Source organism: Oryctolagus cuniculus, chromosome 10 (genome assembly GCF_051225735.1).
Source record: "Oryctolagus cuniculus isolate XC-2025 breed Fujian yellow rabbit chromosome 10, ASM5122573v1, whole genome shotgun sequence".
NCBI classification, from domain to species: domain Eukaryota; kingdom Metazoa; phylum Chordata; class Mammalia; order Lagomorpha; family Leporidae; genus Oryctolagus; species Oryctolagus cuniculus.
The window spans coordinates 118190204-118214946 of NC_142876.1; the positions used below are offsets into that span (position 1 = coordinate 118190204).

The following is a 24743-nucleotide window of genomic DNA, read 5'->3' on the forward strand; positions in this document are numbered from 1 at the left end:
GCGACACAGCTGGCAGCTTAACCCGCTGTGTCACACGGCCAGCTTCAGAGATAGCTTTTGCAAAACCTCTAGCGCATCTGAAGTGCCTTCATAAAGTTCCTCAAAGAAACGGGCTTAAACAGTTTATTTTGGTGCAAAAAAAATAGAAATCCAAGCATAGTTTTTTTTTTAATGATATGCATGTTCTATAAACTCTTTCAAGATCTTCTCATAGGCAGCAATTTCAAAAATGTTTTGCACCAAAATAAACTTCCATTTTACTTCCATTGCCTGCAAGCTTTTAGAAGTTCTCCATAGCAGGCAGAGGTGAGCGCGTGCATCTGCCGGGCACGTAGCAGACTCCACGGACAGCGAGGGCGGGAGGAAGGGGAGCAGGGCTGGGTGGAGTCCGTCACCCCCATGCCTGGAACCGGGGTGGTTCAGCAGGCATGGTGAGCCCCGCCCTGCTGGGAGCCGGCACAGCAGGGTTGGTTCACGCCATTGGTTTTAAAAAACGAGTAGGCAGACAGTGGTTACACCCTTTGGATCCCTGATAAAAACGCTCATTGTGCAAAAACAGTACAACCTTTTTCATTTTTTAATAATACTGTAAATATCTCAGATGTTTCTAATGAATATCAAAAGTTTCATGATGACGAGTTCCCCCCACCCCCGTGTGACCCTTCCCACCCCTCCCGAAGTTGCCCAAATCCTAGTAGGAAATTACAAAAACCCAGGGCGCAGCACCCCGCCCTCCACCCGCCCCATGAGCAGTGTTAAGTGCATCAAGTGTTAAGTGTCGCGGGCACAATGTGTGCGGCCCCGGGGACAGGCGGTGGGGGCTGTGCGTCCGCCTGTCTGCCAGGGAGTTGGAGGTGGAGATCCAGTAGCAGCAGCGGTGAGACGCGCCCTCCCCGGCACCTGCTTTGAGGACGGCAGCCCTGGGTTCCCAGAGGAGGACGTAGATGAGCCCCCAAGGACCCGAGCTGGCCTGCACCGCCTGGGTGTGAAGGCCCGGACTGGGCACCCTGGCTTGCCCAGGGGCACGAGGTGTCGCTCGGAGCAAAGTGGCCCAGACAGGGACGCGGGAGTCTGGCAGCTCCAGGGTGAGTTAAATGCATGGGTTTCCTGCCTGAAACGGAAGTCTTGGTTTGGGGCTCACGTTTCTACCCAACACAACAGGGACCTTGTAAAAAAAGAAAAAGGGTGCATCTCCCCCTCCCTTAAATAGCTCGGAAGCCAAAGCAGAGGGTTGATGCAAAACCCAATGAGTAAAGAATGGGGAGAGAGCCCATGCCAGGCTCGGGGCGGGGCAGCGGCAGCCCTCCCCCGGACCCCTGCCTCCCACCTACGCGGGGAGGATCCCCTGTCAGAGGCAGGCGCAACGGCTCCAGAGGGCAGGGAAGCAGAGGCTCAAGGGACAGGCCGGCGGGGAGAGGGGAGGGCAGCACACAAGAGAAGAAGGGGCTGGGGCTGGAGGAGGCCCTGGGGGAGAAGACAGGCCCCCAGCCCCAGGGGAGGCTGGAGGAAGACCCCCCCAGACTCAGAGCCTGCAGGGCAGCTGCAGGAGCCAGGCCGCCTCCTGGGCCAGGGAACCAGCGGCCACAGTCACCCCAGCCAGCCCGCAGGGACAGAGACGGCTGGGGGCAGGGGCTCTGCCAACAGTGAGGACCAGCTGTCTCTGACAGAAACCGCCAGCACCCTATCAACACTGCACGAGGCTCGGAACAAGCAGCGGAGTTACAGTCGCCTCCTGCAGGGGAAGCCAAGATCCGGGGTGGCTCCGCCAGCCAGCCAAGCCGGCCCCTCCCCCAAAATGGGAGAGGGGAAACTGAGGCAGCAGGAGGGGAAGGGAGTGCCCAAGGTCGCTGAGTGGGTTGGGGTGGAGTGGTGTGTGTGTGCGTGTGTGTGTGTGTGTGTGTGTGCAGCCCAGCAACCCTGAGCCTGGCGGGACTTTCGCTTCTCTGCCAGGCATGCCTGCACAGGCAGTGGTCCCTGGGCGTGGTGGAGGGGCAGCTGCGGGTGTCACAGGGCCAACACGGACACGGGACACAGGACACGGGATGAGGGAAGGTCAGTTCCAAGGTGCCCGAGGGGGACAGGTGTTGCTCCCTGGCCACCTGCTCACGGCCCGAGCATCAGTTTACAGCATCACACACTTCTTCCTAACGCGGGTTAAAGGCGGGATGGTGAGGTCCCACCGGTCACTGTACAGGATTATCTCGCGGGGGGCGGATACATCCAGGGTCGGCGGGCTGGGACGGGCGTCTGAGTTTAAAGCAGTGTACAGTGGCCAGCTGAAAGCTACCTTGTTAATACGTCCTGTGCAAAGAAGCAAGGCCCTACCACTAGGAGCGTGCGTGTCGGGGGCTCACACGCGTGGGCACAGGGGAGGAGCAGGAAGGGGGCACAGCCAGGCGGCAGGGCTCAGAAGTGCGTCTCCTTCTCTGTGATGGCCGCGATGGAGCCGATGGAGCCGTCGCTCTTGAGCTTGGCGTCACAGTCATTAACCGTCACCGTCCGTGGGCTTGAGCCAAGCTTGCCACGCATCTTCAGGTCGGGGCTGGGGACCGTCAGCTTCCGCAGTTTCTGCAAGGAGGAGAGGAGAGAGGCTGCCTGAGGGGGCCCTGTCCCCAAACCCCAGCCCACCCGCCGGGAGCTACAGGTCAGGGTACTCCAAAAAGCAGCAGGAAATTGGAATCATGGGATAATTCTGTGGCATAATACTGAAAAAAGCCATGCATGTGCAGGCGTTCCCCAGGAGTTCACAGGGAATACGCACAGTGAAAAAACTTCCACACCGAAACAAACGTATTTTTAAATTCCATTTTCTATGGACTAATAATTGTAGCTAATTAATTTGAGAGACAGACAGAGATCCTCCAGCTGGTGGTTCACAACAGCCTGGGCTGGGGTCTCCACCCAGGTCTCCCATGTGGGTTGGCAGGGTCCGGCTACGTGAGCCATCGCTGCTGCCCAGGTGTGCACTGTCGGGAAGTTGGAGTCGGGAGCTGCCGCCAGGCGTGGAACCTGGGCACTTCAGCTGCTGGGACACGCGCCCGCTCCTCCAGGAGCTCTCCGAGGTTGGCGGGCAACAGTGTCCCTCAGGAGTCACTGCCTCCTGGGGTCTGTCCTCTCTGGCAATGGGGACCACAGAGGTCCTGGCTGCGGGGGTCAGCAGGGGGAGGGAGAGCGGAGGAAGTGTTTGGCCCTCTGCCCGGCTGTGCCAGGGACAGGCTTGAGAGCTGTCACCAGGGCCGACCGCCTCGTCTCTCCCCTCTGGTGGACACTGGGGCCCTGGGCCTGGAGCCTCTGCTTGGCCTCTCGCTAGCTGCCCTTCCTCACCTGTGAGACGGGACAGCAGTGCCCACCCGGAAGGACCGGCAGCAGAGGGGTGGGGAGGAATCGCGAGGGTGGCTGGGGCATCTCCCACAGAAGGGACATGTGTCACCATGCCACCACCAGGGGAAGGTGATACGAGGGTATTGTGCTCCTGGGACGGTGTCGGGGCGGGGTGGGGGGGGGGCAGAAGCTTAACCAGCACTGTCGGTGCTGCCTGGCAATGCAGCTGGTGCCAGGCAGGCATGAGCGGATGCCAATCGCCCCCCCTCCAGATGAGGCAGCAAGGCCACAGCAGACCCCTACTACCGGCTCCTGCCTCAATAGCATCTGCACTCCCCCAGCCTCCCACATGACAGGTTGTCTGTCCTTTCAGACCTGCCACACCCAGCAGGCTGAGCCGACTGTGCCCAGGTAGGATTAGCACGCACCTCCTGATGCTGACCACGGCGCAGCGCATGGGCTCCTAAGACAGGCACCTGGCTGTGCATCCCAGCTCCACCACCCAACACACACAAGAAACCCAACCTCTTATGGCTCAGGCTCCTGCTCCCAGGGCGAGCCGCCCGGCACCGACACGGCACCGATACGGCACCGATGGCTAGTGCAGTCCCAGCACATCGTCCTGCAGACACTTCCTGTCTGTTGCCAGTGCCCCCTGCAGGAGCCGAAGCTCAGGGAGGTGAACCCACCACTGAGAGGACCCACAGGGCCCAAGGCCTGGAGCTGGGTCTGACCACTCCCAGAGCACTCGCTATCCTCACCAAGGCTGCCTGTGGCTGGCAGGGCTGGGCCTTCGGGGCAGCTGGGGGAGCAGCCGCCCCACCTCCTACATGCACCAGCAGACGCAGGCGTCTCGGCACCACATGGCCACCTGGAATTTGGGCAGGGGGCTTCTGGGAGGTGAGGTCTGAGGGCGCCGGGTCAGCTCCCCTCTGCACGTTTGGCCCGAGGTCAGAATGAACCAGCTGCCCTTCACCTACGTTCCCTGCAGGACCCAGAAGCCTGGCTTGCTCAGGCCAGGAGCATAGTGGAGACAGGGCCTGCCCTCTGGGGCTGCTCCTTGTGGCTGGACGTGGGGGTCTGCTGGAGCCTGGGCTCCTGCGTGGCCAGGAGGGCGACCTGAGCTGTAACTTGCGTCTCAGCTCCTGCCCCTTCCTGTCTCCCTCCAGCCTTGGCCTGAGATGGCTGGGGTGTGGCCCCCCGGTGCAGGCAGACGCCAGGGGGGCGTGGCGTGCCCAGGGATGAGGGGCTGCTGCTCTCTGCACTGTGTTTCCAACGAGAGCCCAGGGCCGAGGGCAGTGCGTACTGGTGGGGGCGGGGCGGGGTGGGGGCTTGGGTCAGAACGCAGCCTGGCACTGAGTGGCTGCGTGCTGTCCTGCTGCGCCAACAGGAAAGGTGCGGCAGGGGCGGAGCCAGCGGGAGAGCAGGCTAGCGGCCACGTGGGCGCGGGGACAGTGGCAGCACCATGAATAGGCTCCCGGGCTTGTAATGCCAGCGATGAGGGCACGATGTGGCAACTCACACACGTCACGGAACTGTTTGTCTCAAACCTCCCTGGGTTAAACAGTTTGCCAGCTGAGTGACCCCATTTCTCCAGGCCTGTTTCTCTCACCTGTGAAAGGCGGTGGCGGGTCCGAGCCCCTGCCTGGCTCGGAGGAAGAGGGTCTGGCTGAGGGTGACATGGGACAGGTGCTCCCCGCGTGTCAAAGTGAACAGGCTGACCCCTGGCTTCCCTCTGGCCCAGGTCCTGGCCCAAGTGCTTTCTCTGGGCACTCACCAAGCCTCTGAGACCTCTGCAGGTTATATATTGCCGCCAACCCATTTCACAGGTAGGGAAACTGGAGCCTGGCCCACAGAAAACCCCCACACAATTACAGTGATATGTGCCTGCCAGGGCTGCCCTGTGAGCAGGGGAGGTGGGGAGGTTGTCTTCCTCACGTCCATTGTCCAAATGAGAACACTGAGGCACAGAGCATGCCCGGGCCTCGCTGTACCCTGGGGCTGGAGGTGGAGCCCCCCCCTCACGCCTGGGCCTCGCAGTGCCCCAGGGCTGCCTCACCTCGGGCAGGGAGCCTTCTGTCTGCCACATCTTGACAGCAACCCAGAGTGGGATACAGAGCATGGAGGACAGGGCCATGAGCCAGCCGATGCCGTAGCCCCAGGCCGGGTAGGTGTACACGTTGTTGTACTTGAGTGGCTTGTACTTGACCAGGAAGAAGATGAAGATGCCCTGTGGAGAAACAGGACAAGTCCCCAAGGCACGGCCCTCAGCCCCACGGAACCAGGCAGGACACCGCTCTGGGCCCGACTTCCTCGGGGGTACCCCGGGGCCTCCCACACAAGGAACGCCTCGGCCCAGCCTCTCATCTCGAAGCCTCCATTGAGGCCTGCGACACTTGCTGTGCGGGCTACAGGCTGGGTTTCCAGGAGCCACCAACTCACACCAGCCACTCTGGGTCTCCTGTTAGGGCCAGAGCGAGCCCTGATGGGAGCCCGGCTCTGCTGCCTGCACAGCCAACAGGGAAGCAAACCTCAGCCACACAACCACGTGCGGAAGCTGAGGCCGGGGGAGGAAGACACACGCCCGTGGCCACCCAGCAAACTGGTCATAGGGAGGCCCCCTCATCAGGCATAGAGCCCGGCCGTGACCTCAGCTTCCCAAGGCGCCGGACAGATCGGGCGCAGGGGTCGTGAGTCTCCTTGTCCCAGCCTCGGCTGGGGACGGCTCCCGTGTGGGTCCTTACCGCGCAGATCCCAGGAGTCACGACCTTCCAGCACCACTTAATAAGTGACACGGGCCGATAGCCAATCATGTCTTCGATGTTGTCATAGAACCGGTTGCTTCCTGTTGGGAACAGAGCAGGTGGCACCTCCCCACTGGGAACTTCTGTACATGGAGGCTCCCCACCCTGGGACCAAGCACCTGCTGCGGGGACCCCAGAGGCGACCTCTGCGAGGCCTCAGGACAACGCTCAGCAGAACCCCGCACTCCACCCCACAGCAGGGAGGGGCCGAGCCAGCCGTCCTTGAAGGGGAAGAGGAAGAAGGCGGCACAGATGGAGACAGGAAGAGCCGGGAGCCCCTCGTGTCCTGGGCACAGAGCTGGCAGCTGGGGCGTGAGCCTTGGCAGCTACTCACCGTACACCCAGCCAATGCAGACACACTCAAAGATGGCCACGAAGAGGAGGCACATCCCGCTGGCGGCGTAGGAGTCGAAGAGCTGGAAGATGTACATGCCGCCCTGCGGGGGAGGGTGGACACGGTCAGCTGGCCCGCCTTGGCAGGGCCCCTCTGCTCTGCCCCGTGGCTGCCCTCGGCCACGAGACCGCGGCCCTGCTCGGGGGGCCCCCCTGAGACTGGCACTGGAGGGTTTGCTGGCCTCTGCCCCTCCCTTCCTGGCTCCCCACGGGTCAGAGATGCCACAGTCAGTCAGCCCTGGAGAGGGAGCAGCCTTAACACCAGCTCCTGGGAGGGCCGTCCTCCTGGCCCCCAGCCTTCCCCCCTCCAGTGCTTCCATGGCACTCCGCAGATGAAACTTAGCCTTCAGCTCCCGGCCAAGGCCACAGCCCCCTCCCCCGGCCTCGCTTCCCCCACCCACCAGCCCGCTCAGCGAGCTCCCTCCCGCATAGACCAGGGCATGTCTCCTCTGAGCCTTCGTGCACACTGTCCCCCTGCACTCGGTGAGCTCCTTCAACAGTCTGTTCTGTTCGCTCCCAGCCCCCACCAGGAAGACCCCATAGCTTGTTTCCTTTGCCTCTGCAGCCAGAGCACGGGGCCTGGCGCACAGCAGGTCCCCGGATATTGTTAGCTGAATCTGCACAGTGTGAACGTGAGCTCCTTGGGGGAGGGGCTCCGGCTGGTATAGAGCTGTGCCCCTGAGTCTGGCGCCACAGTGGGCACACAGCAGGTGCGCAAGATAGTCAGCCTTTGTGGGACAGAGGAAGCAGCATGGGCCAGCTCTGCAGCTCACAAACCTGGGATGACCCAGGGCTGAGGCCTGGGGGAGCGCGTGGTTGGTCATGGTGACTTGTTAGGGTCTCTGGGAAGGGTGGACAGTGGTGGGGGGAGCCGAGGCCCCCCCAGGAAAATCTTTACACCATGACGAGCGGTCTCAGGGGACACGGCAGTGGCAGGGAAACACAGCGAAAGAAAGGATAGGGCAAGAGGTCAGTGGGAGGGGGTGAAGAGGCCAGCACAGTCTCTTGGGGCTTCCTGAGGCTGCGTCAACTCTCCCTCTGTGCTCCCCGAGTCTCCGCGGCCTCCCGCGGGCACAGTCTACACTCTGGGAACTTCTGTTTCCTCATTCACTTATCCAGCTGGATTGGCTAATGTCACAATGGCCACAGGGCTGGACGGGTGATGCAGGGGAGAGACGTGGGCCAGTGGGACAGCAGCGTGACCGCAGCGTGAGGGCACGGGTAGTGGGCGCTGGGGGACGCTCCTGTGAGCCCCTGTTCTCAGAGTTTCTGGAAAGCAGCTTTGTCTCTCTCGTCATTGTTGGTCACTTCTTCCACGTTTTTTTTTAATGTTTATTTTATTTATTTGAAAGACAGAGTTGCACAGAGAGAGGTAGAGACAGAGAGAGAGGTCTTCCATCCACTGATTCACTCCTCAGATGGCCACAACAGCTGGAGCTGTGCCAATCCAGAGCCAGGAGCCAGGAGCTTCCTCTAGGTCTTCCACATGGGTGCAGGAGCCCAAGGACTTGGGCCATCTTCAACTGCTTTCCCAGGCCATAGCTGAGAGGTGGATCAGAAGTGGAGCAGCTGGGACTTGAACTGGTGCCCATATGAAATGCCAGTGCTGGGGGCCAGGGCATTAACCCGCTGTGCCACAGTGCCGGCTCCCTCCATGTTTTCAAGAAGCACAGAGAAGACAAAAGGAGGGGAAGCCCTGAGCCTGCACAGCCCGGGGCCTGGTTTTCTGAGCCAAAGCCCGAGAGCCTCCCTCCCATCGCTCTCCTGCCGTGACTGTCACAGCGAGAGGAGGATCACGGGTGTCACAGGCGCCGCTGCACCGCGCCCAGCCCTCAGCCCAGCTGGTCCTCACAGCACGACTGAAGCAGGCACCACGGACATCCCCAGGTGGCCACACAGGGAAACTGAGGCACGGAGCTGCAAGAACACCTGGTTCAGGCCCCCACCCCGTCCCGCCCCACCTCGTGGGGGACAGCACATGCGAGGCTGGTCTCTCCACAGGGCCAAGCTCGCTCTTTCTTTTTTTTTTTTTTTTATAAGATTTATTTATTTATTTTGAAGATTGTATTTATTTATTTGAGAGGCAGAGTTACAGACAGATAAATAGCTCTTAAAGCCATTGGTTCACTCCTGAAATGACCACATGCCCAGGGCTGGGCCAGGCCAAAGCCAGGAGCCAGGAGCTTTGTGGGTCTCCCCATGGGTACAGGGGTCCCAGCATTCAGACCACCTTCCACTGTTTTCTCAGGCACACTGGCAGGGAGCTGGATCAGAAGTGGAGCAGTCGGGACTTGAACTGGCGCCCATGTGGGATGCCGATGCTTCTGGCGGCGGCTTTATCTGCTACGCCACCACGTTGACCCCTACAGCCATGCTTGAGTGGTGTGTAATGAGGGCGGACTTCCTGCAGGCAGTCACCGTGGTAGAGAGGCTGACATGGCCCTTGGCACTTGAACTTTGCCAGGGCACCTGCTCCTGGATATTTCTCCATGCGGTCCAAGGCTGACAGGTGAAGCCCAAGTGCCTGGCAGCGCTGCTGGCTCCCTGATGGCTCAGGATCACAAGGCGCCCCCTGGGCAGTGGGAGGGGGCTCTGGAGACCATGATCCTTGCCCCCCAGCACTCCCAGCCCCGCCTGCTGCAAGCCCGTGACGCCCAGGCCAGCACTCGCTCTGTCTGCCCCCGCTAGGCTCTCCTGCACGAGGACAGCTCTCAGCCTGCAGTGACACAAGACTCCGCTCTGCTTCTCGGTGCGTCCTGTGGCCCTGCTCGCGACTGCTCTGGCCCCAGCTTCCCTGCCTGGGGACAGGTGAGGGGAAATCAGGAGACGCTGCCCTGTATCGGTGTGGATGATGGCTCTCACTAGGACTGGTAACAGCATCAGTTCCCGAGTGGGCTCCGAGGACACAGAGCTGAACAAGGCCAGCTCCTGCTCTCACGACCTTGACCTCAGCACCCCGTCAGCTATTGTAACTGACTCCGCGTTCCCTCCTTGTCTTTCCACGTTTCCTACAAAAATGCTTCTGGTCCCTAGGCAACAGGGTTCTTTTTCTTTTAAATTAATTACTTTTGGGTACACGGGGACAAAGCTACCTCATCGCAGCTTCCCTGGACACCTGAGAAAGCACGGGCTCAGGCAGGAGGAGCGGCAAGCAGGGCTTCGTGAGACCCTCACTGTGGGAGGCCTGAGCTCCCCCCGCCCCCGGCCCCGCAGGCCCAGCAGGGACGACGGGTGGACCCGGGGACTGAGGCCGGGCTGCGCAGAGGCCTGACGGGCCGTCCACAGCAGGACGCCAGTGGCCGGAGCCAGCCGAGCGGCTGGTGGCTGGCGAGGGCGCCCAGAGCTCCCTCCTGGGGAGGCTCCAAGCTTCCAGGCCCACGGTGCTGGGCCTGCAGAGCACCCTCTGCACAGCTCGCATTAGGGTGTTGCTCCAGGGCCCAACGGGAACTTCCCTGCAATTTTTTTTTTGATGATAAGCATTTAAAGTTTTAAAAATTCAAAAACTTATTTGAAACAGAGAGAGGAAGGGAGGAAGGATGGGAGGGAGCGAGACAGAGGTCTTCCACCTGCTAGGTCACTCCCTAGAAGCCCACGACAGCTGGAGCCAGAAACTCAACCTGGGTCTCCCACACGGGGGCAGGAACCCAAGGACAGGAGCCGTCACCGGCTGCCTCCAGGGCGCGCGTTAGCTGGAAGCTGGGATTAGGAGCAGAGCCGGGACTCAGCCTAGGCCCTGTGATGTGGAGGAAGGCGTCCCAAGCGACATCTTAATGGCGGCTGTGTCCAGTGCTACCCATGGCCCCCAGAAACCTTCCCTCCACGTCTCACAACAACCCATCAGGAAGAGGAGAACCTGACAGTGGAGGAAGTACCGGGGCGTCCAGGTACAGGGCAGCTGCAGAGCTGAGGTCCGGCATCAGACCCGCCCACCCCAAAGCCTGCAGGCGCGGTACCGCTCACCTCGGTCAACATCACGAGGCCCAGAAAGTAGGAGACGACCGACAGCGCCAGGATGAGCAGCTCACGCCGGTAGCCCCTCCGGAAGACCTTGGGGTACATGTCCACCACAGCGGTCACCAGGCTTTCCACGCACACAAACTGCGGGGGGCAGGGAGGGCGGAGACACAAGGTGTGAGATCCTGGGAGCTCACTCCCAGGCCAGGGCCAGGGCCAGCACCAGCACCAGCAGAGCTCCATCTGTCCACTTAATGGACAGGGACACAGAGGCTCAGAGGCAGGACTCAAACCCGGGGCCTGCAGATGCCACATGCAGCCACCTGCTGACGCTGCTCTGGGGACGACAATGTCAGGGAGACTCCTGAGCTGCTCTGGGAGCTCTGTGTCCTGGGGGCAGCAGGTATACGTCAGTCTTTGTGTTCTCCAGGGTGGGATGGTCCCTGGCATTTGCTTCTGATGGGCAAGCCCCCCGGGGCCAGGTGGAGGGGAGCAGAAGTGAGCCACACCCCCCCGTACTGAGTTTCTGCCGTCCGTGTATGCAGAGAGGCAGATAAAGCTGGTACGCCCCCGCAAATCAGCATCCCTGTGCCGTGATCTCCTCCCCTGCAGAAAGAGGTCCCTGGCGGTGTGATTACTGTGACAGTGGACCAAGAACACAGCCCAGGCACACAGCAAGTGCAGCAGGCCTGGGGGGTGGGCAGAGCTGCCACGTGCCAGGTCTCTGTACCCCTGGGTCCACGTGCCGGCCAGCCCAGCCCAGCCCCCGCCTCCCTCTGCCAGGCACGAGCGGCTGATCCCTCTGAGGCCTCGGCCTGCAACAATGGAAGGACAGATTATCAGCAGCAACAGCCGGTGCTGGGCAGCTCAGCTTAGCCGTATCTGGGAAACAGCTCGGGGGAGACACTGGATGGGGATGGGTTGACAGACTTGCTGGCACGGGGCCTGAGCACCAAGCAAGCGCCCAAGGGCGAGGGTGGGGGCAGCAGGTGCCAGGCTTGCTCAGGCACCGCCCTGCACAGGCTGGGCCACCTCCCCCTGACCCGGGAGGCTGGGGAGCCTGCTTCCTGCATCTGTGCTGCCTCCAGGAGGGACCACCCTGCCCAGCTCATGCCAAGAAGCCCCAGACTGAGGCACAGCTGCTGGCTTGGCTGCAGGAAGCTCTCTGGGGCTCCTTGGGAAGCGAGTCTGGCCAAGGCAGGATCTGAGGCCACAGGACATGGGCTAGGAAGCACAGGGAGGGCTGCAGTGGGTGTTGGAGTGGAGAGTGGGTGAGCGTGGGTGGGGAGAGCCGAGGGCACCTGCACCGTGTGGAGATGAAGGGGCCCTGAGGTCCGGGAGAACCAGCGCTGGTCTTTGCGCTGCACAGGGAAGGCAGGTGCCAGGTGCCAATGATGGCGACAAGGATGCAGGCAGGAGGGTGGGCGTGGGAGGCGGAGCAGCGGGAGCCTGGTCCCAGCGGTGGTGGCATCAGCCCCGAGCTGGGGCGGGGGGAACTGTGCTATTCCAGACCCCGTGTCCTGAACAGTTTGCTAGGGACCAGGACACACACGCTGTGAGCTCCTGCTGTCTCCCCACGACTTCCCTGTGCTTGGCTGGGTGGCACCGCTGGGCAGGAGAAGGGTGCAGAGCCAAAGCTCTGAGCACAGTTTTCAAAACCCGAACTGGGGGTGGGGATCTCCCAGTGGTGAAAATCAGAGCTTGGGAAGGTGCTGAGGGACCGAGCAGATGTGCCTGGGGACCGGAAGGCTGCGGGCAGGGAAGCAGGGTGGGCAGGGCCCTGATGCCAGGGCCGGGAGGTAGGGAGCCCCTCCCTGAGGCAGCATCTGCCCCACTCCTCTGGCCCCTTACCTGGCTGTCCAGGCCCAGGAAGATGAGCATCATAAAGAACAAGGCGGCCCACAGCGGGGAGAGGGGCATCATGGTGACAGCCTTGGGGTAGGCGATGAAGGCCAGGCCAGGACCTGCGGGAAAGCAGAGCACTGCTGGGTGGAGCCGGCCCCCCGCCCCAGCGCTCACCCGGCGCGGGCCCGAGTCGTTCGCCGTCCACTCGACCCTCCCAGCCACCCTGGGCACTCGGTGCTGTTCAGACGCCCATGCTGCAGAAGCGTCAGAGGAGGCACAGGGCAGTAAAGTGAGGGTCACCAGGGGTTAGGACGAAGACCCAGGCTGCACGGCACACGGACCCTCCTCTGGACAGACCCGTCTCTACTGCTCTTGCAGGGAGGGTGGTGGGACTTCCTGTGAAAACCCAGACTCTCAGGTCCACTCCAGAGACCCTGAGTCAGTCTAGGATTAGCCAGCAACCAGCCAGGCCCTGGGACGACTCCAGAGCTGGTGGTCAGCCGTCCGGCCTTGGCGCGGGTGGCTCCACCCAGGCCGCCTCCTCCTCGTTGCCGCTTATCCCCAGCTGTGCTTTTCACGGTTTCAGTTAATTAGCCACAGCCAACTGCACAGCGAAAGCACCATGCGGAAAACTCCGGAAATAAACACTTCATGTTTTAAATTGCACACCATCTGTCCAGTGTGTCCACGCTGTGTGCAGGACCCGCCCGCCAGTCACTCAGTCACTACCTTGGCTACCAGGCTGACTGTCATGGTACCACGTGGTACTACCAGCCCCCACGTCCAAGAGTGGCGATGCTTGGAGGAGCCAAAGAGAAGCCGTAAAGTGCTTCCTTTAGGTGAAAATTTATCCCAGGTTTGTATGCATGCACAGGACAGAAACAACACACAGGGCTTGGTACTCCTAGAACGGATGCCCTGTAGGGAGATGGGGCCGGCCGTGGGTGTTCCCGGCAGAGGGCCTGGCTCACACCCCAGTATCCTAGGCTGTAGCTCGGGGTTGTGAGCACAGGCGATTTGCAGCCAGATGGCCTGGGGTCCAGCCCCAGGTCCTCTCATTACTTCCTGTGAGCTATGCCCCTGGCTCCTTGGCTAAATAACGGGGACAGCAACATCAACCCTGAAAAGGAGTTTGAGCCTCAGAGAGCTGACGCGGAGGCTCAGCACACACGGGCTCGGATAAAGGGTGGCTTTGGCACAGGACAAGCTGCACGAGGTCAACACCTGTTTTAAGCGTACCCTTCAGCGAATATTGGGAAAGCAAGTGTGCCCAGACACCCACCGGTGCCGTCAGTAGAGGACACGCCACCAACCCCTGGGCATCGACACCTCCAGTCCCACCTCCACCCTGGGCAGCCAGGGCTGTGTCCACCTTGGATCAGTTGTGCCTATCCATCCGGGACTGGAATCCCGGGGTCAGATGGCCACCTTGGGTTTATCATTCTAAGATAGGCCAAACGGATCTCCAAAGGAGCCATGCCGCTCTGCAGTCCCACCTGCGCGGTCCCAGGCTGCCAGCCACTCCCGATCCTGACAGACACCTGACGTGTCCAGCTGGTCGACGCAGCCGCTTAATCACCATGATTTTCACTTGCATTTCCCTGGTCACTGAGTACCTTCACGCTAAATTTCCATTCATATCTGTGTGTGGGGGAGGGGGGAATGACACGAGTGTGCACCTCTACTGGTTCACTCCCCAGACTCCCCAGACTCCACAGTGACGGCTGGGACTGCGGCCAGCAGGCCGGAGCTCCACCCAGGTCTCCCACACTGGTGGCAGAATCTCAATTACTTCCGCCCTCACCTGTGCCTCCCAGGTCTGCGCTAGTGCTGAGTCAGGAGCCAGAGGCAGGGGTGAGGACCAGGACTCCACTGTGGGACACGGCTTCCTAACCTCAGACGCCCCTCCCCGCCCCGCCCCTTCAGTTTCTTAATGGTGTCTTCAAAGGGCAGCAGTGTAAATTCCACCGACTGTTAGCTGCCAGCAACACACTTCTGTTTCTCATCCTTTTATCCTGTGACCTTACTAAGTTTCCTTATTATTTTTTAGGTTCCCCGGGATTTTTTTTTACTTAATCATGCTGTGTATAAATAAGGACAGTTTTTATTCTTCCTTTCCCACCTTAAAGCTTTGTATTTCTTTCATTCGTTCACTCCTCATTCCTCATTCATTCTTTTGGCCTTACTGCACGCTCTGGGAACTCCGATATTAAATGGAACAGAAAGCGACACGACGTGTCCCTGCTGTGTCTCAGATTTTAGGGAAACACAGTGAAGGTTTAACAACCGGGAAATGAACCTTGATGCGTTAGTGTTAACTGAACCACGGATCTCACTCCCTTTCTGCCCGCAGTGCAGGGGCCCACGCTGCCCACGCGTGGCTGTGTGTCTATGCTCCTCCAGTCTGTGACGACTCGTATTGCATGAACCTGACGTCTGCGGTGAGCATGGGCGTCTGCTTTCTGGGCTCTCTCCTCATCTGATGTCTGGGCCACAGAAGCGATGCCGTGTCCTGCCTGGTGCATCGCACCGGGGCGCACGTGGCCGTCATGCTCGTCACCGGGACGTGTGCCTCACTCACGTGGTTCAGCAGGTGTGCGCCAGCTGCCAGCTTCCGTCACTGGGGAGCCACGGTGTCCCCTTTGCCGCTGTCAGATATCTTGGCCGGGGGGAGAGATTCTGAGATGACGAAAATGTCCTCTTTCTCCTCGAGTTCTGCACCCAGCCTGCACCCACAACCGTGGTGCTGCGTGCCCGCGGGTGGGCTGGGAGTCCCTGCATTCCTCCCGTAATCACGGCTACGGTTCTCTTGTGAGGAGGTGCTGGCTGTGCCTGCCCACTCATGCGGTTTTCCAGCGACATCACTGCAGGATTCTGGTGTTCGGTTTGCCAGGCGGGCCACAAGGCAACACTGTCACCACCACTTCTGCCGCTAAAGTTGCCCCAGCTGTGGCCGTGGGAGTCCCTTCAGGCTGGCTCCTGGGTCCCTGTGCTGTGCACCCACCCTGTTCTGAGCGGGCATGTGCGTTCCGGAACCCCAACGTGCACCGGCTTCATGGGGCCCCGCCCCAGCGCCAGAATCAACAGCTTCTCTAAGGAGCCTTGGATTCTGCCACGGGAGGAAGGCGTTTAGAAGCCACGACGCAGGTGCTGGGTGCGCTGGCAGCCCCAGGGCGTCCTTGCTGGAAGGCCCTGTCCCCACCAAAGCCAGGAGACGCAAACATTTCCAGGTCTCGCTCTGTACACGTCCTGAACCCTAAGATTGAATGCACTGCTAACTCCAAGCGTAATACAGTTCACTCCAACGTCTCCACTTACGGGCCCTCTCAGAGGTGGGCCTTCTGGACTGATGTTCCCAACTACCCTTTCCGTCTTCCAGGTTCGGCTCCTCATCCGCCTGTGAGACATCTTCCCCGGTGATGCTTCTAAGTACGACTTCGGCCCACGGTTCTGCGTTCCTTCCTAGGGACTCCAGCAGTATGCGGTGTTACTTCCTCTCTGGCCGTGTTCCAGTTCCACTTGCGGTGTGTGTGTCCGGGTGGGTGGGGGCGCTTTCACTTCTCTCCTCGACTCCTTTTCCTTCCCTCTGGGTTTCCAGCCTGTCTTTCATGCCCCCTTCCAGAACGTTCTCCAGTGAACACCTACCTGGTCATTTACTCTCAGCTTCTGAGATGATTCTGCGCTCGCTCGCTCGCTCACTCGCTCTCCCTCCCTCCCTCCCTCTCTCCCTCTCCCCTGCCCCCTGTGTTTGCTCCACTCTCTTTTCCCTTCTTCCGGCCCAGCTCTCATCTGGGCCAAGCGTCAGTTTTGAGTTTCTGGCTCAAGGTGTTTCCCACCCCGCTCAGATTCTTGGGCCAGTCTATGTGGTTCTGCTGGTGCTGTGGTGTGGACAGACGGCCCTGTGCGCAGCAGACCTCTGGGTACCCTAAATACCGGCTTGCCGGTGTCCTGCTGCTGGGAGGTGCACCACTGAAGAGGCGGCTGGGCCATAAAGGGGGGCTTGACTCTTCCACTTTCTCTGGAAAGCCGGGTCTTACAAAGCAGGGCGGCCCCTTTGTCCCCTCGCTCTCTTCTATTCCCACCATTGGCATGTTGGACGCAGGCCCAGGCCCTCACCTTCCATCTTTAACTTCCTCGTTGCTGGAGCTGAGAGTGGAACACACCTCCTTCTTCATAACCTACACCATCTAGGGTGTCCTGACCCTCAGTTTTCTCACCTGCAAAATGGGCACAGCAAAAGTGCCCCTGCTAAGGGACACCACAGAGCTTAGGGACACACAAGATCAGCTGTGATGATGGCTCCCGAGCAGGGTGAGCACCGGACAATCAGGGTGTGACCTCAGTGCTCTCCTAGGGTCCAGCTCCGGGCTCCTGTCTCTGTGTCTGACACCCAAGACCAAGAGGAAGCGGGGCTCTGAGTGGTCACACTGCAGAGCCCAAGAACCCGTGTCTTCCTTCGATACCCACATCATGCACCTACCCAGTGTCTGACTGTGTGCACCACACACAGCACCCACACTCAGGCCAGGGCAGCCGCCACGGTGAGCGGTAACTGACACGGGGCAGGTGGCACCCTGTGCTGCTCTGGGTCGACTTCTCACCAGACGGTCTTGTGGGGAAAAACCAATTCACACATGCTAGGCTTAGAATCTGTCAACGTTGCCCAAACTCCAACCACGTCTGCACTTTCTCATTTACAACAGGTCTGCCTGGGACCTGAGTACCACGGAGCGCAAGGGAAGGGCTCTCCACAGCCCACCACCCCCAACCCAGCACAGTCACATGAGCAAGGACGCCCTGCCCAGGTGGGAGAGACAAACACAGCAGCCTACGCTAGAGGCGGGGACACTTGTGCTGCCCCAAGCAATGGGCACAGCACACGCAAAGACCCTGTGGTAGGAGGGAGCAGGCTAGGCCATCAAAGTCAAACTGACCCTTGTGCTGGGGCAGAGAGAGGTGCGTGGTGAGGCCATGGGCAAGGCTGTGAGAGTCCAGCACCACGAGAAGCCGAGAATGGGTGCTCCTGAGATTTGCAGTTTGAGAAAACTCTGCGGGGTAGACCCTGCGGTGCAGGGAGTGCGTGGTGGCAGGGGGTGGGGGGTGTGGCCATCCTGGCGGGCGGCGACGGGCAGCTGAGCTGGGGCAGGCGACGTTAAGGAAGCAGACTCCAAAATGGGGGCCGGTGGTGTACTTGGGACTGGGGAGTGGGCAGATGTCTGGGTCTCCCTCCCAGGTCTTTCCTGGGATCCTGGGTGTGGGTGTGGGTGGGGGGACATTCTGAGACATGAACCCAGGTGGCACAGGAGCCAGGGAGGAGAGCAGATCTGTACTGCAGTTGCCCAGCCCCCGCAGGTGCTCCTGTGTACCCCCCAGGCCCCACCTCCCACCGCGGGCAAACTCACCTGACTCCGCCACCTCGGCGATGGGGACTCCCTGCTCGAACGCCATGAAGCCCAGGACCGAGAAGATGGCAAAGCCGGCCACGAAGCTGGTGCCGCTGTTCAGACAGCAGAGCATGATGCAGTCCCTGGGGGACAGCGGGAGGACAGGGGTCAGCGCGGGCAGGGCAGGCTCCGAGCGGCTCTGCCCGAGCGCCGTGCGGGGAAGGGCTGCACCAAGGGAAGCATCGGCAGCCTGGGGGTCAGGGGCCGGCCCTCGGCTGCCGGCTTCTCCTGCGTCTGCAGAGGACGTGGCAGGTGATGGTCCACAGGCGTGGGGAGGGAGTGAGAAGGAACTGGGGAAACACGACAGAGACAAGGCAATGCTGCTCTGAGGCCCTGGCGGGAGGGACAGCACGAGGGGTGGGACTCCTGGGAGCTAGGAGACCCCCACCCCGCGAGGACTGGAGGCTCCTCACACCCGGTCCTGGCAGAGCGCTCCACTGGTGCCCCCTCTGCTCTGGGAGTGAGCAATTGGAGCCCTGACTGCCCCGAAACAAAGTCAGCCCAAAGCCGCCAGCCAGGAGAAACCACACTACAGGATGGAGCCTTGTCAGGATGAAGAAGAGGGCGCCCCAAGCCCCGGTCCCTCCCACCGTGGGGACCCAGCCCCTAGAATCTGCACGGCATGGATGTGTGAGTTAGCACACGGGTGCCCACGCTGAGACACAGGTAGAGGAACAGAGAAGCTCTCGAGGGACCTGGGTGGCTGGCAGCCCCAGCACTTGCCCCTGGTCCCCGGAGCACCCGCCCCTCCGAGCACCAGGCGCAGGGTGGCAGGTCTTTTGAAGTGAGGATTTTCCTTGCCCGCCCCTTTAATTCCGTCGCCGCACGGGCACAGCACCATGGAGGAAAAGGCTCCTGTCAGGGGCTCTCTGAAGTCAGCAGGGGGCTGCGTGGGCTCTGCAGCCTCCAGAAGCCGCTGAGCTGTCAGGACAGAGGGCGGTGATTCACTCCCAGGCGGAAGACCTGCCCGCGGGGAAGTAAAGCGCGCCTTCCCGCCCCGCGCGGTCTCCTAGGGGATCCGCTTTCTTCTGCTGATGGCAGAGAGCTGTAGGCTCCGGCCTGCCGGACAGGAAGGCGGAAGGGTCCGAGGCGGCCCGCATCCATCACCCACGGGCTCTGTGAGGCGGAGACGGCCCCGACACAGGCTGGAGGCCAGGCCACATCCCCTCCAATGCCAGTGGTTGGGAAGGAGCCACTGCTGGCAGCGAGGAACGGGGTGCAGGAGCCAGGGAGAAAGGCAGGCTCCGTCACCAGCCACACAAGCACACACAGGGGCCTCGACTTCCACGGCCGCTGTCCCCTCCTCTGCACAAATGGGTGGGGCCTTTCTTATGGCCCCACCATGGGACCTGGCAGCGGACAGGGCTTCCCGTCCCGACTGCCTGGCTGTGACGGACAGGGCCGCTCCGAGGACCCAGGATGAGCATCAGGTCCTGACAAGGCAAGCGCAGTGGGCAGGCAGCTCCCTGCGCAGCAGCCACAGGGTCGGCACTGGGCCCAGGGCCACGGCCTTCCGCATCCCACACTCACATCCTGCCCTGCAGCTGACTCAGCACCCCGCCCCTCATGCCCAGATCCACCTCCTCTGTGAGAGCCTGCAAGACGCAGAGGCCCCTGTGGACCCCTGGAGCACCTGCAGGCACCGCCCGGCCGTCATCCAGCCATGCCCACCGGCCTCCCGGCCCCGAGTCCTGCAGTGACGTCAGGACCCCTCACGACACACAGGAGTCTGCAGCACTTTTCCTCGCCCCTCTTGCACCCACCTCCCCTTCCTTTCATTTATTCGAGCAACAGTGAAACAAAGACATGGGGACAGACAGACAGCATCCATCTGCTGGGCCACTCCCCTGCTGCCCACAACAGTCAGGGCTCTGCCACACTGAAGCCAGGAGCTGGGAGCTCCATCCAGATTACCCACGTGGATGGCAGGGACCCAGCCACTTAAGCCATCACCAGGGCCTCCAGGGTCTGTGTTTGGCAGGAGTCAGGAACCAGAGCTGGCACCGTGGCTCACTTAGCTAATCCTCCGCCTGTGGTGCCGGCATCCCATATGGGTGCTGGGTTCTGGTGCCGGTTGCTCCTCTTCCAGTCCAGCTCTCTGCTGTGGCCCGGGAGTGCAGTGGAGGATGGCCCAAGTGCTTGGGCCCTGCACCCGCATGGGAGACCAGGAGGAAGCTCCTGGCTCCTGGCTTCGGATCAGCTCGGCGTGCTGGCCGCAGTGGCCATTTTGGGGGTGAACCAACGGAAAGAAGACCTTTCTCTCTGTCTCTCTCTCACTGTCTAATTCTGCCTGTCAAAAAAAGAAAACAAAAAAAGAAACCACCCCCAAAAGAGGAATAAAATACTTATCTTAGAATGGAAAGAGGTGTAGAAAACATCAATAATAATTGGAGAACTCACAAAGGAAGAAAAGTGAGAGATCAGTCCGTATAAAAATCTGTAACTGCTAAAACACGGAAGAAACCCAGAGAACTACTCCTAACTGCTGCCTCCAGGTGACGCCAGGCAGGGAGATGGACCCTTTCCCCCACGTCCCCGGGCCTCCATGGCCTCTCAAAGTTCTGTCTGCTTGGTTGGTCACTCTGTGTGCACTGCTTTTCTTCTTAAAAGTCAAGCAGCAGCACACATGACCTGCAAACCTTTCTGCACGATACCTGAAGATACGTAAGAGAACACAGCGTCTCCCTTCTCATCCAGCCTGTGATGGGGGGGGGTGGGGTTCCGCTGGCATTCCCCTGCAGTCTCACCCTGCTCTCCAGGACCCCACAAAACCTCACTGCCGTGTCCCAGACATGGAGCTTGGGGTGCCTCACAGGATGACCACTAGTCCAGAGACCAGGGTCGGGCCTGCACCTCACTGCCCCACGCCCTGCTGGTGACCCAGGCAAGGACTTGCTCCCTGTGGTCACTGCTGAAGCGACGGCTTTGCCCAACATTGGTTCCGTGACCTTGGACTGTCCTTTATCCACCTGGGGATAGATCTGGGCCACACACGGTGGCGCCAAGGCCCGGATGAGACTGCAGGTGGATTCCTCCATAGCCTGCGATGGGCCCATCACATCTGCTGCTCCCCTGGCCCCTCTGGGCACCACCTCATTAAGCCTGAGGCTGGTAGAGGTCAGAAAACAGCCTGTGTCTCTAATCTGGGGGCTCTGCAAGATGGGCAGGTGAACGGGGCAGAGCCTGGCAGCATGGAGGGCTCCTGGGGTGCAGAGGAGACGGGGCAGCACCGGGGCACTGCTCACCTGTAGCAGTTGTTGTTGTAATTGTTGTAACTTCCCAGCGCCGTCAGACAGCCCAGGCAGATGGCATAGGAGAAGAAGATCTGCGTGCCGGCATCCACCCAGACCTGCAGGAGACACAGAGGGGCTGGTGTGAACGGAAGTCAGCCGTGTGTGTGCATACGTGTGTGTGTGTGTGTGTGTGGTGGTCGTCACCTCTCAAAGGCCCCAACCCACACTCCACCCTCGGCAAAACCCCAGCCACGAGCTACTTTTTCAAAGGAGTTCTGGTCATGGGAACACCTTGCTCAAACACAAACGTCCTTAATTAGTTGCACAGCTCTCCTGCAGGCTGTGGATAGTAACAGCTCACGGAATAGCAGGACTGGGGTGTTCAGTGCCACGGTCCCGGCCCTCTAACCTCGGAGAGGTTGCTAAATCTCTCTGAGCCGCTCATCTGCAAAGCTGGGAAGCGCTGCCCCCCGCAGGCTGTGAGCGGATTCATGCGATAATGAGTGTGAGCCCCTGGGGCCCAGTGCCTGCTCTGGAGTCAAATCAAGTTTATGTCAAAACGCAGGCTTCCTTGTCCTGGTGATGACGACTCCCCGGGAGGGGCGGTGCAAGACTGGGAGCAGGCGGGGGTGTGCTGACCTGGGCACACGTGGGCAGAGGCAGGCAAGGAGACGGGGTAGGGTGGGGGCACCCACTCCGCCTTTATCACCTTTCCAAGCAGCTCAGGCCTCCTACGTGGTGTGGTGCATATGGTGACCGGTTTCTGAGTGGCCCAGCTCCCCTCTGACACAGACTGCTGTGGACAGCGTGACATGTGCAACGGGAATTACAGGGGCTTCTCTAGCACTTTCCCCCAGGCTCCCCTGGAGCTCAGCTCCTGGATGATGGAAGAAAATCCACAGCTAAAACCCAAATGCAGCTGACAGGGCTCATGCGTCGGCATCCACGCCCTGGAGAGCCGGGCCTGGCACTGTACACATAGTATCCAGCATTCGGGGGCCACGTGGGTGCGCCCGGCCCGTGCTGATCTCTTTGAGTCACTGCACTGCACCTCTGATGGCTGAAATGGCTAAGGAACAGAGAGGCTGAGTGGGGCACCCAATACCACAGCAGGTGGGGGCTTGTGGAGATGGCCCCAGCATTCCCGACGTTGAATCAGCCCCAGACAGCCATGCTGTAACCCCTCACCGACACAGGACCCTCTTCTGAGCACACTCTCTGCTCCATCACGGCTCACACAGGAGGCTCACAGACCCCTGGAGGCAGCCCCCTTCTTTAGAGAGCTCTGTTACAGCATTCTTACGAGAACTGCTTGGGCCGCTAACTCTGGGCTCCCCCAGACCCCATCGCCCTCCTCCATGTGGCAGCATTGGAGAGATCGGAGCAGGTGCCGGTGTCTGGTGAGCCCCAGCCCCGTCCCCGACCCGGTGAAGGACCTTCCGTTTCTCTCTCCTGGAGTCGCTCCAGTCTGTGCTGCTGCTTCAGACTGAAGGACACAGGGCTGCCTGGAATCCGGCCCCTGCACGAGCTCCGTGCCCCCCAACACAGGCTCACCAGGCTCAGGGGCCTGCGGCCAGGGCAGGAGCTTGGGCAGGGCTGGTGCAGGGGGCAGGCAGTGCGGGCAACGGTGGTGCCTCTGAGGGGGTTAGGACGTGGTTGGGAGAGACGGAGGGGACAGAAGAAAAGTCCTCAGGGCGTGTGGCTGTGGAGGGGAGACAGGAGGTGCGGCAGTGAGGAGACAGCAGGTGGAGTGTGGGAGGAGCCGAGGATGCCTCAGTGCGACAGGGAGGACCCAGGGGGCGTGTGTGTCAGGGGGAGCGTTACAGGACAGAGGCTCTGTGTGTGTGTGTGTGTGTGTGTGTGTCGGGGGAGTGTTACAGGACAGAGGCTCTGTGTGTGTGTGTGTGTGTGTGTGTGTGAGGGGGAGCGTTACAGGACAGAGGCAGTGTGTGTGTGTGTGTGTGTGTTTGTGTATTGGGGGGAGCGTTACAGGACAGAGGCAGTGTGTGTGTGTGTGTGTGTGTGTGCGCGCGCAGAGGGGAGCGTTACAGGACAGAGGCAGTGTGTGTGTGTGTGTGTGTGTGTGTGTGTGTCGGGGGAGTGTTACAGGACAGAAGCTCTGCGTGTGTGTGTGTGTGTGTGTGCGCGCATGTGTGCGGGAGGGGAGCATTACAGGACAGAGGCTCTGTGTGTGTGTGTGTGTGTGGGAGGGGAGTGTTACAGGACAGAGGCAGTGTGTGTGTGTGTGTGTGCGCGCAGAGGGGAGCGTTACAGGACAGAAGCAGTGTGTGTGTGTGTATGTGTGTGCGTGCGGGAGGGGAAGGGAGCGTTACAGGACAGAGGCTGTGTGTGTGTGTGTGTGTCGGGGGGAGTGTTGACAGGACAGAGGCAGTGGGGGGGGCGGGGGGAGTGTTGATAGGAGGGACCCTGTGTGTATGTGCGCACTGTGGGGAGGGCTGGAGGCCCAGGAGAGAAAGGACTGTTCTGCCTCAGTTTCCCCACTTGCTACCCCAGGGAATTCTCTTTCTCCTCAAAAAGGGAAGCTGAACCCCACACAGTAATCAACAAGCAGGCCCAAGGGCCCTCCACCGAGCAGCACGGGGCCTGATCAGATGCCCAGTCCTGGAGTGCACCCCAAGTGCCCAGAGAGCTCCCGACTCCCCGGGGCTGGGTGGGCAAGTCCAGGGAGAGCTGCCCCCAGACACGTAGCTCCCTGTGCCTTCGCGACCAGTGCTGCCGTTCGGCTGGGTGGCCGCTCCCTGCGACGTGAATCAGCCTCTGAGCCAGCCGCTCCCTGCGACGTGAATCAGCCTCCGAGCCAGCCGCAGTGTTCTGCCCCCACCCCACGGCTTCCACCTGCAGGCACTCCCTGCCGTTTGCTCCTGGAGCACCTGCACACCAAAGTGCCCCTGGCTGGTGCTGCCCACCCGGCACCCATCTCATTTTGGGGGAGCAACACTTCCATTTTCCTTTGGGAAGCCACCACTTCCTCACTCAGGGGCGGGCGGGTGCCCCAGGCCTGGCCAATCAAAGCACTCCTCTCGGCCACAGGGATGGGTTCAGGGGTGAGAACAGCCTGCCTGCGAATAAAGCCCACACAGGAAGGCAGAAGCTGCAGCAGGAAGGGAAGATATTGGTGATCGGAGCTGAGCTCCTGGAGCAAGCCATGCCTGAATCAGACATACCCCAGAAGCTTCCAGTTTCACTGGATTGCTGTTCATTCAAACTGAAAACATTCCTGTAAGCCTAAGCAATGTGAGGGTTACAGGAAAACCCAGGGGGGATAAGCCCACGTCTTCTGATCAATCCTGAATCACTGATGGGCCAGCATTTATTGAGTGCCTTCTGTGTGCAGAATCCTGTGCCGGGTTCTGAAGATGTGGCACCAAGGCCTGCGGCAGCCGTCTGTGAACGCAGGGGAGATGGGGAGCACACCCACAAAGCAGGGTGTGCAGGAGCGAAGGCACAGATGAGTGCTGAGTCCCGGGTGCAGGGTGGTCAAGGGATGCGGCCTTTGCCACCTATGAAGACCAGGGACCACAAGCCAGAGGGCTGCAGAGCCCGGTGGTGCGGGGGAGCACGGGAGGGGGGTGACCGCACAGGAGTCTTCGTCAAGCCCCTTACCTCCGCGGGGAAGGCCCGTCACTGTCACTCTGGAGGTTCCTCCAGAACAGGACCCCTGCACAACCCCCTCAGCACCCTCCTGTTTTTGGAAATCGCCTTTTGGTTTTCCACCGTGAGGAGCACGG

The 24743-nt window shown here is 60.8% G+C and overlaps 1 protein-coding gene across 4 annotated transcripts in view; it reads right to left on the bottom strand.

Annotated features, from left to right (window-relative positions):
• Positions 1–648: 648 nt before the first annotated feature.
• Positions 649–24743, bottom strand: part of SLC6A11 (solute carrier family 6 member 11) — a 111496-nt gene continuing 87401 nt past the window's right edge. For 2 of the 4 annotated variants that reach the window (XM_089305637.1, XM_089305636.1), the window contains 8 exons: positions 21007–21110; positions 17720–17844; positions 12324–12436; positions 10479–10616; positions 6460–6562; positions 6066–6166; positions 5381–5551; positions 649–2568 (listed from right to left, as the gene is read on the bottom strand). In XM_089305637.1, the coding sequence (XP_089161763.1) occupies positions 2407–2568; positions 5381–5551; positions 6066–6166; positions 6460–6562; positions 10479–10616; positions 12324–12436; positions 17720–17844; positions 21007–21110 (1017 nt within the window). In that variant the 3' untranslated portion in view covers positions 649–2406. The remainder of the gene's footprint in view (positions 2569–5380; positions 5552–6065; positions 6167–6459; positions 6563–10478; positions 10617–12323; positions 12437–17719; positions 17845–21006; positions 21111–24743) is intronic. The other 2 variants (XM_070050007.2, XM_002713050.6) reach the window with 2 other exon arrangements.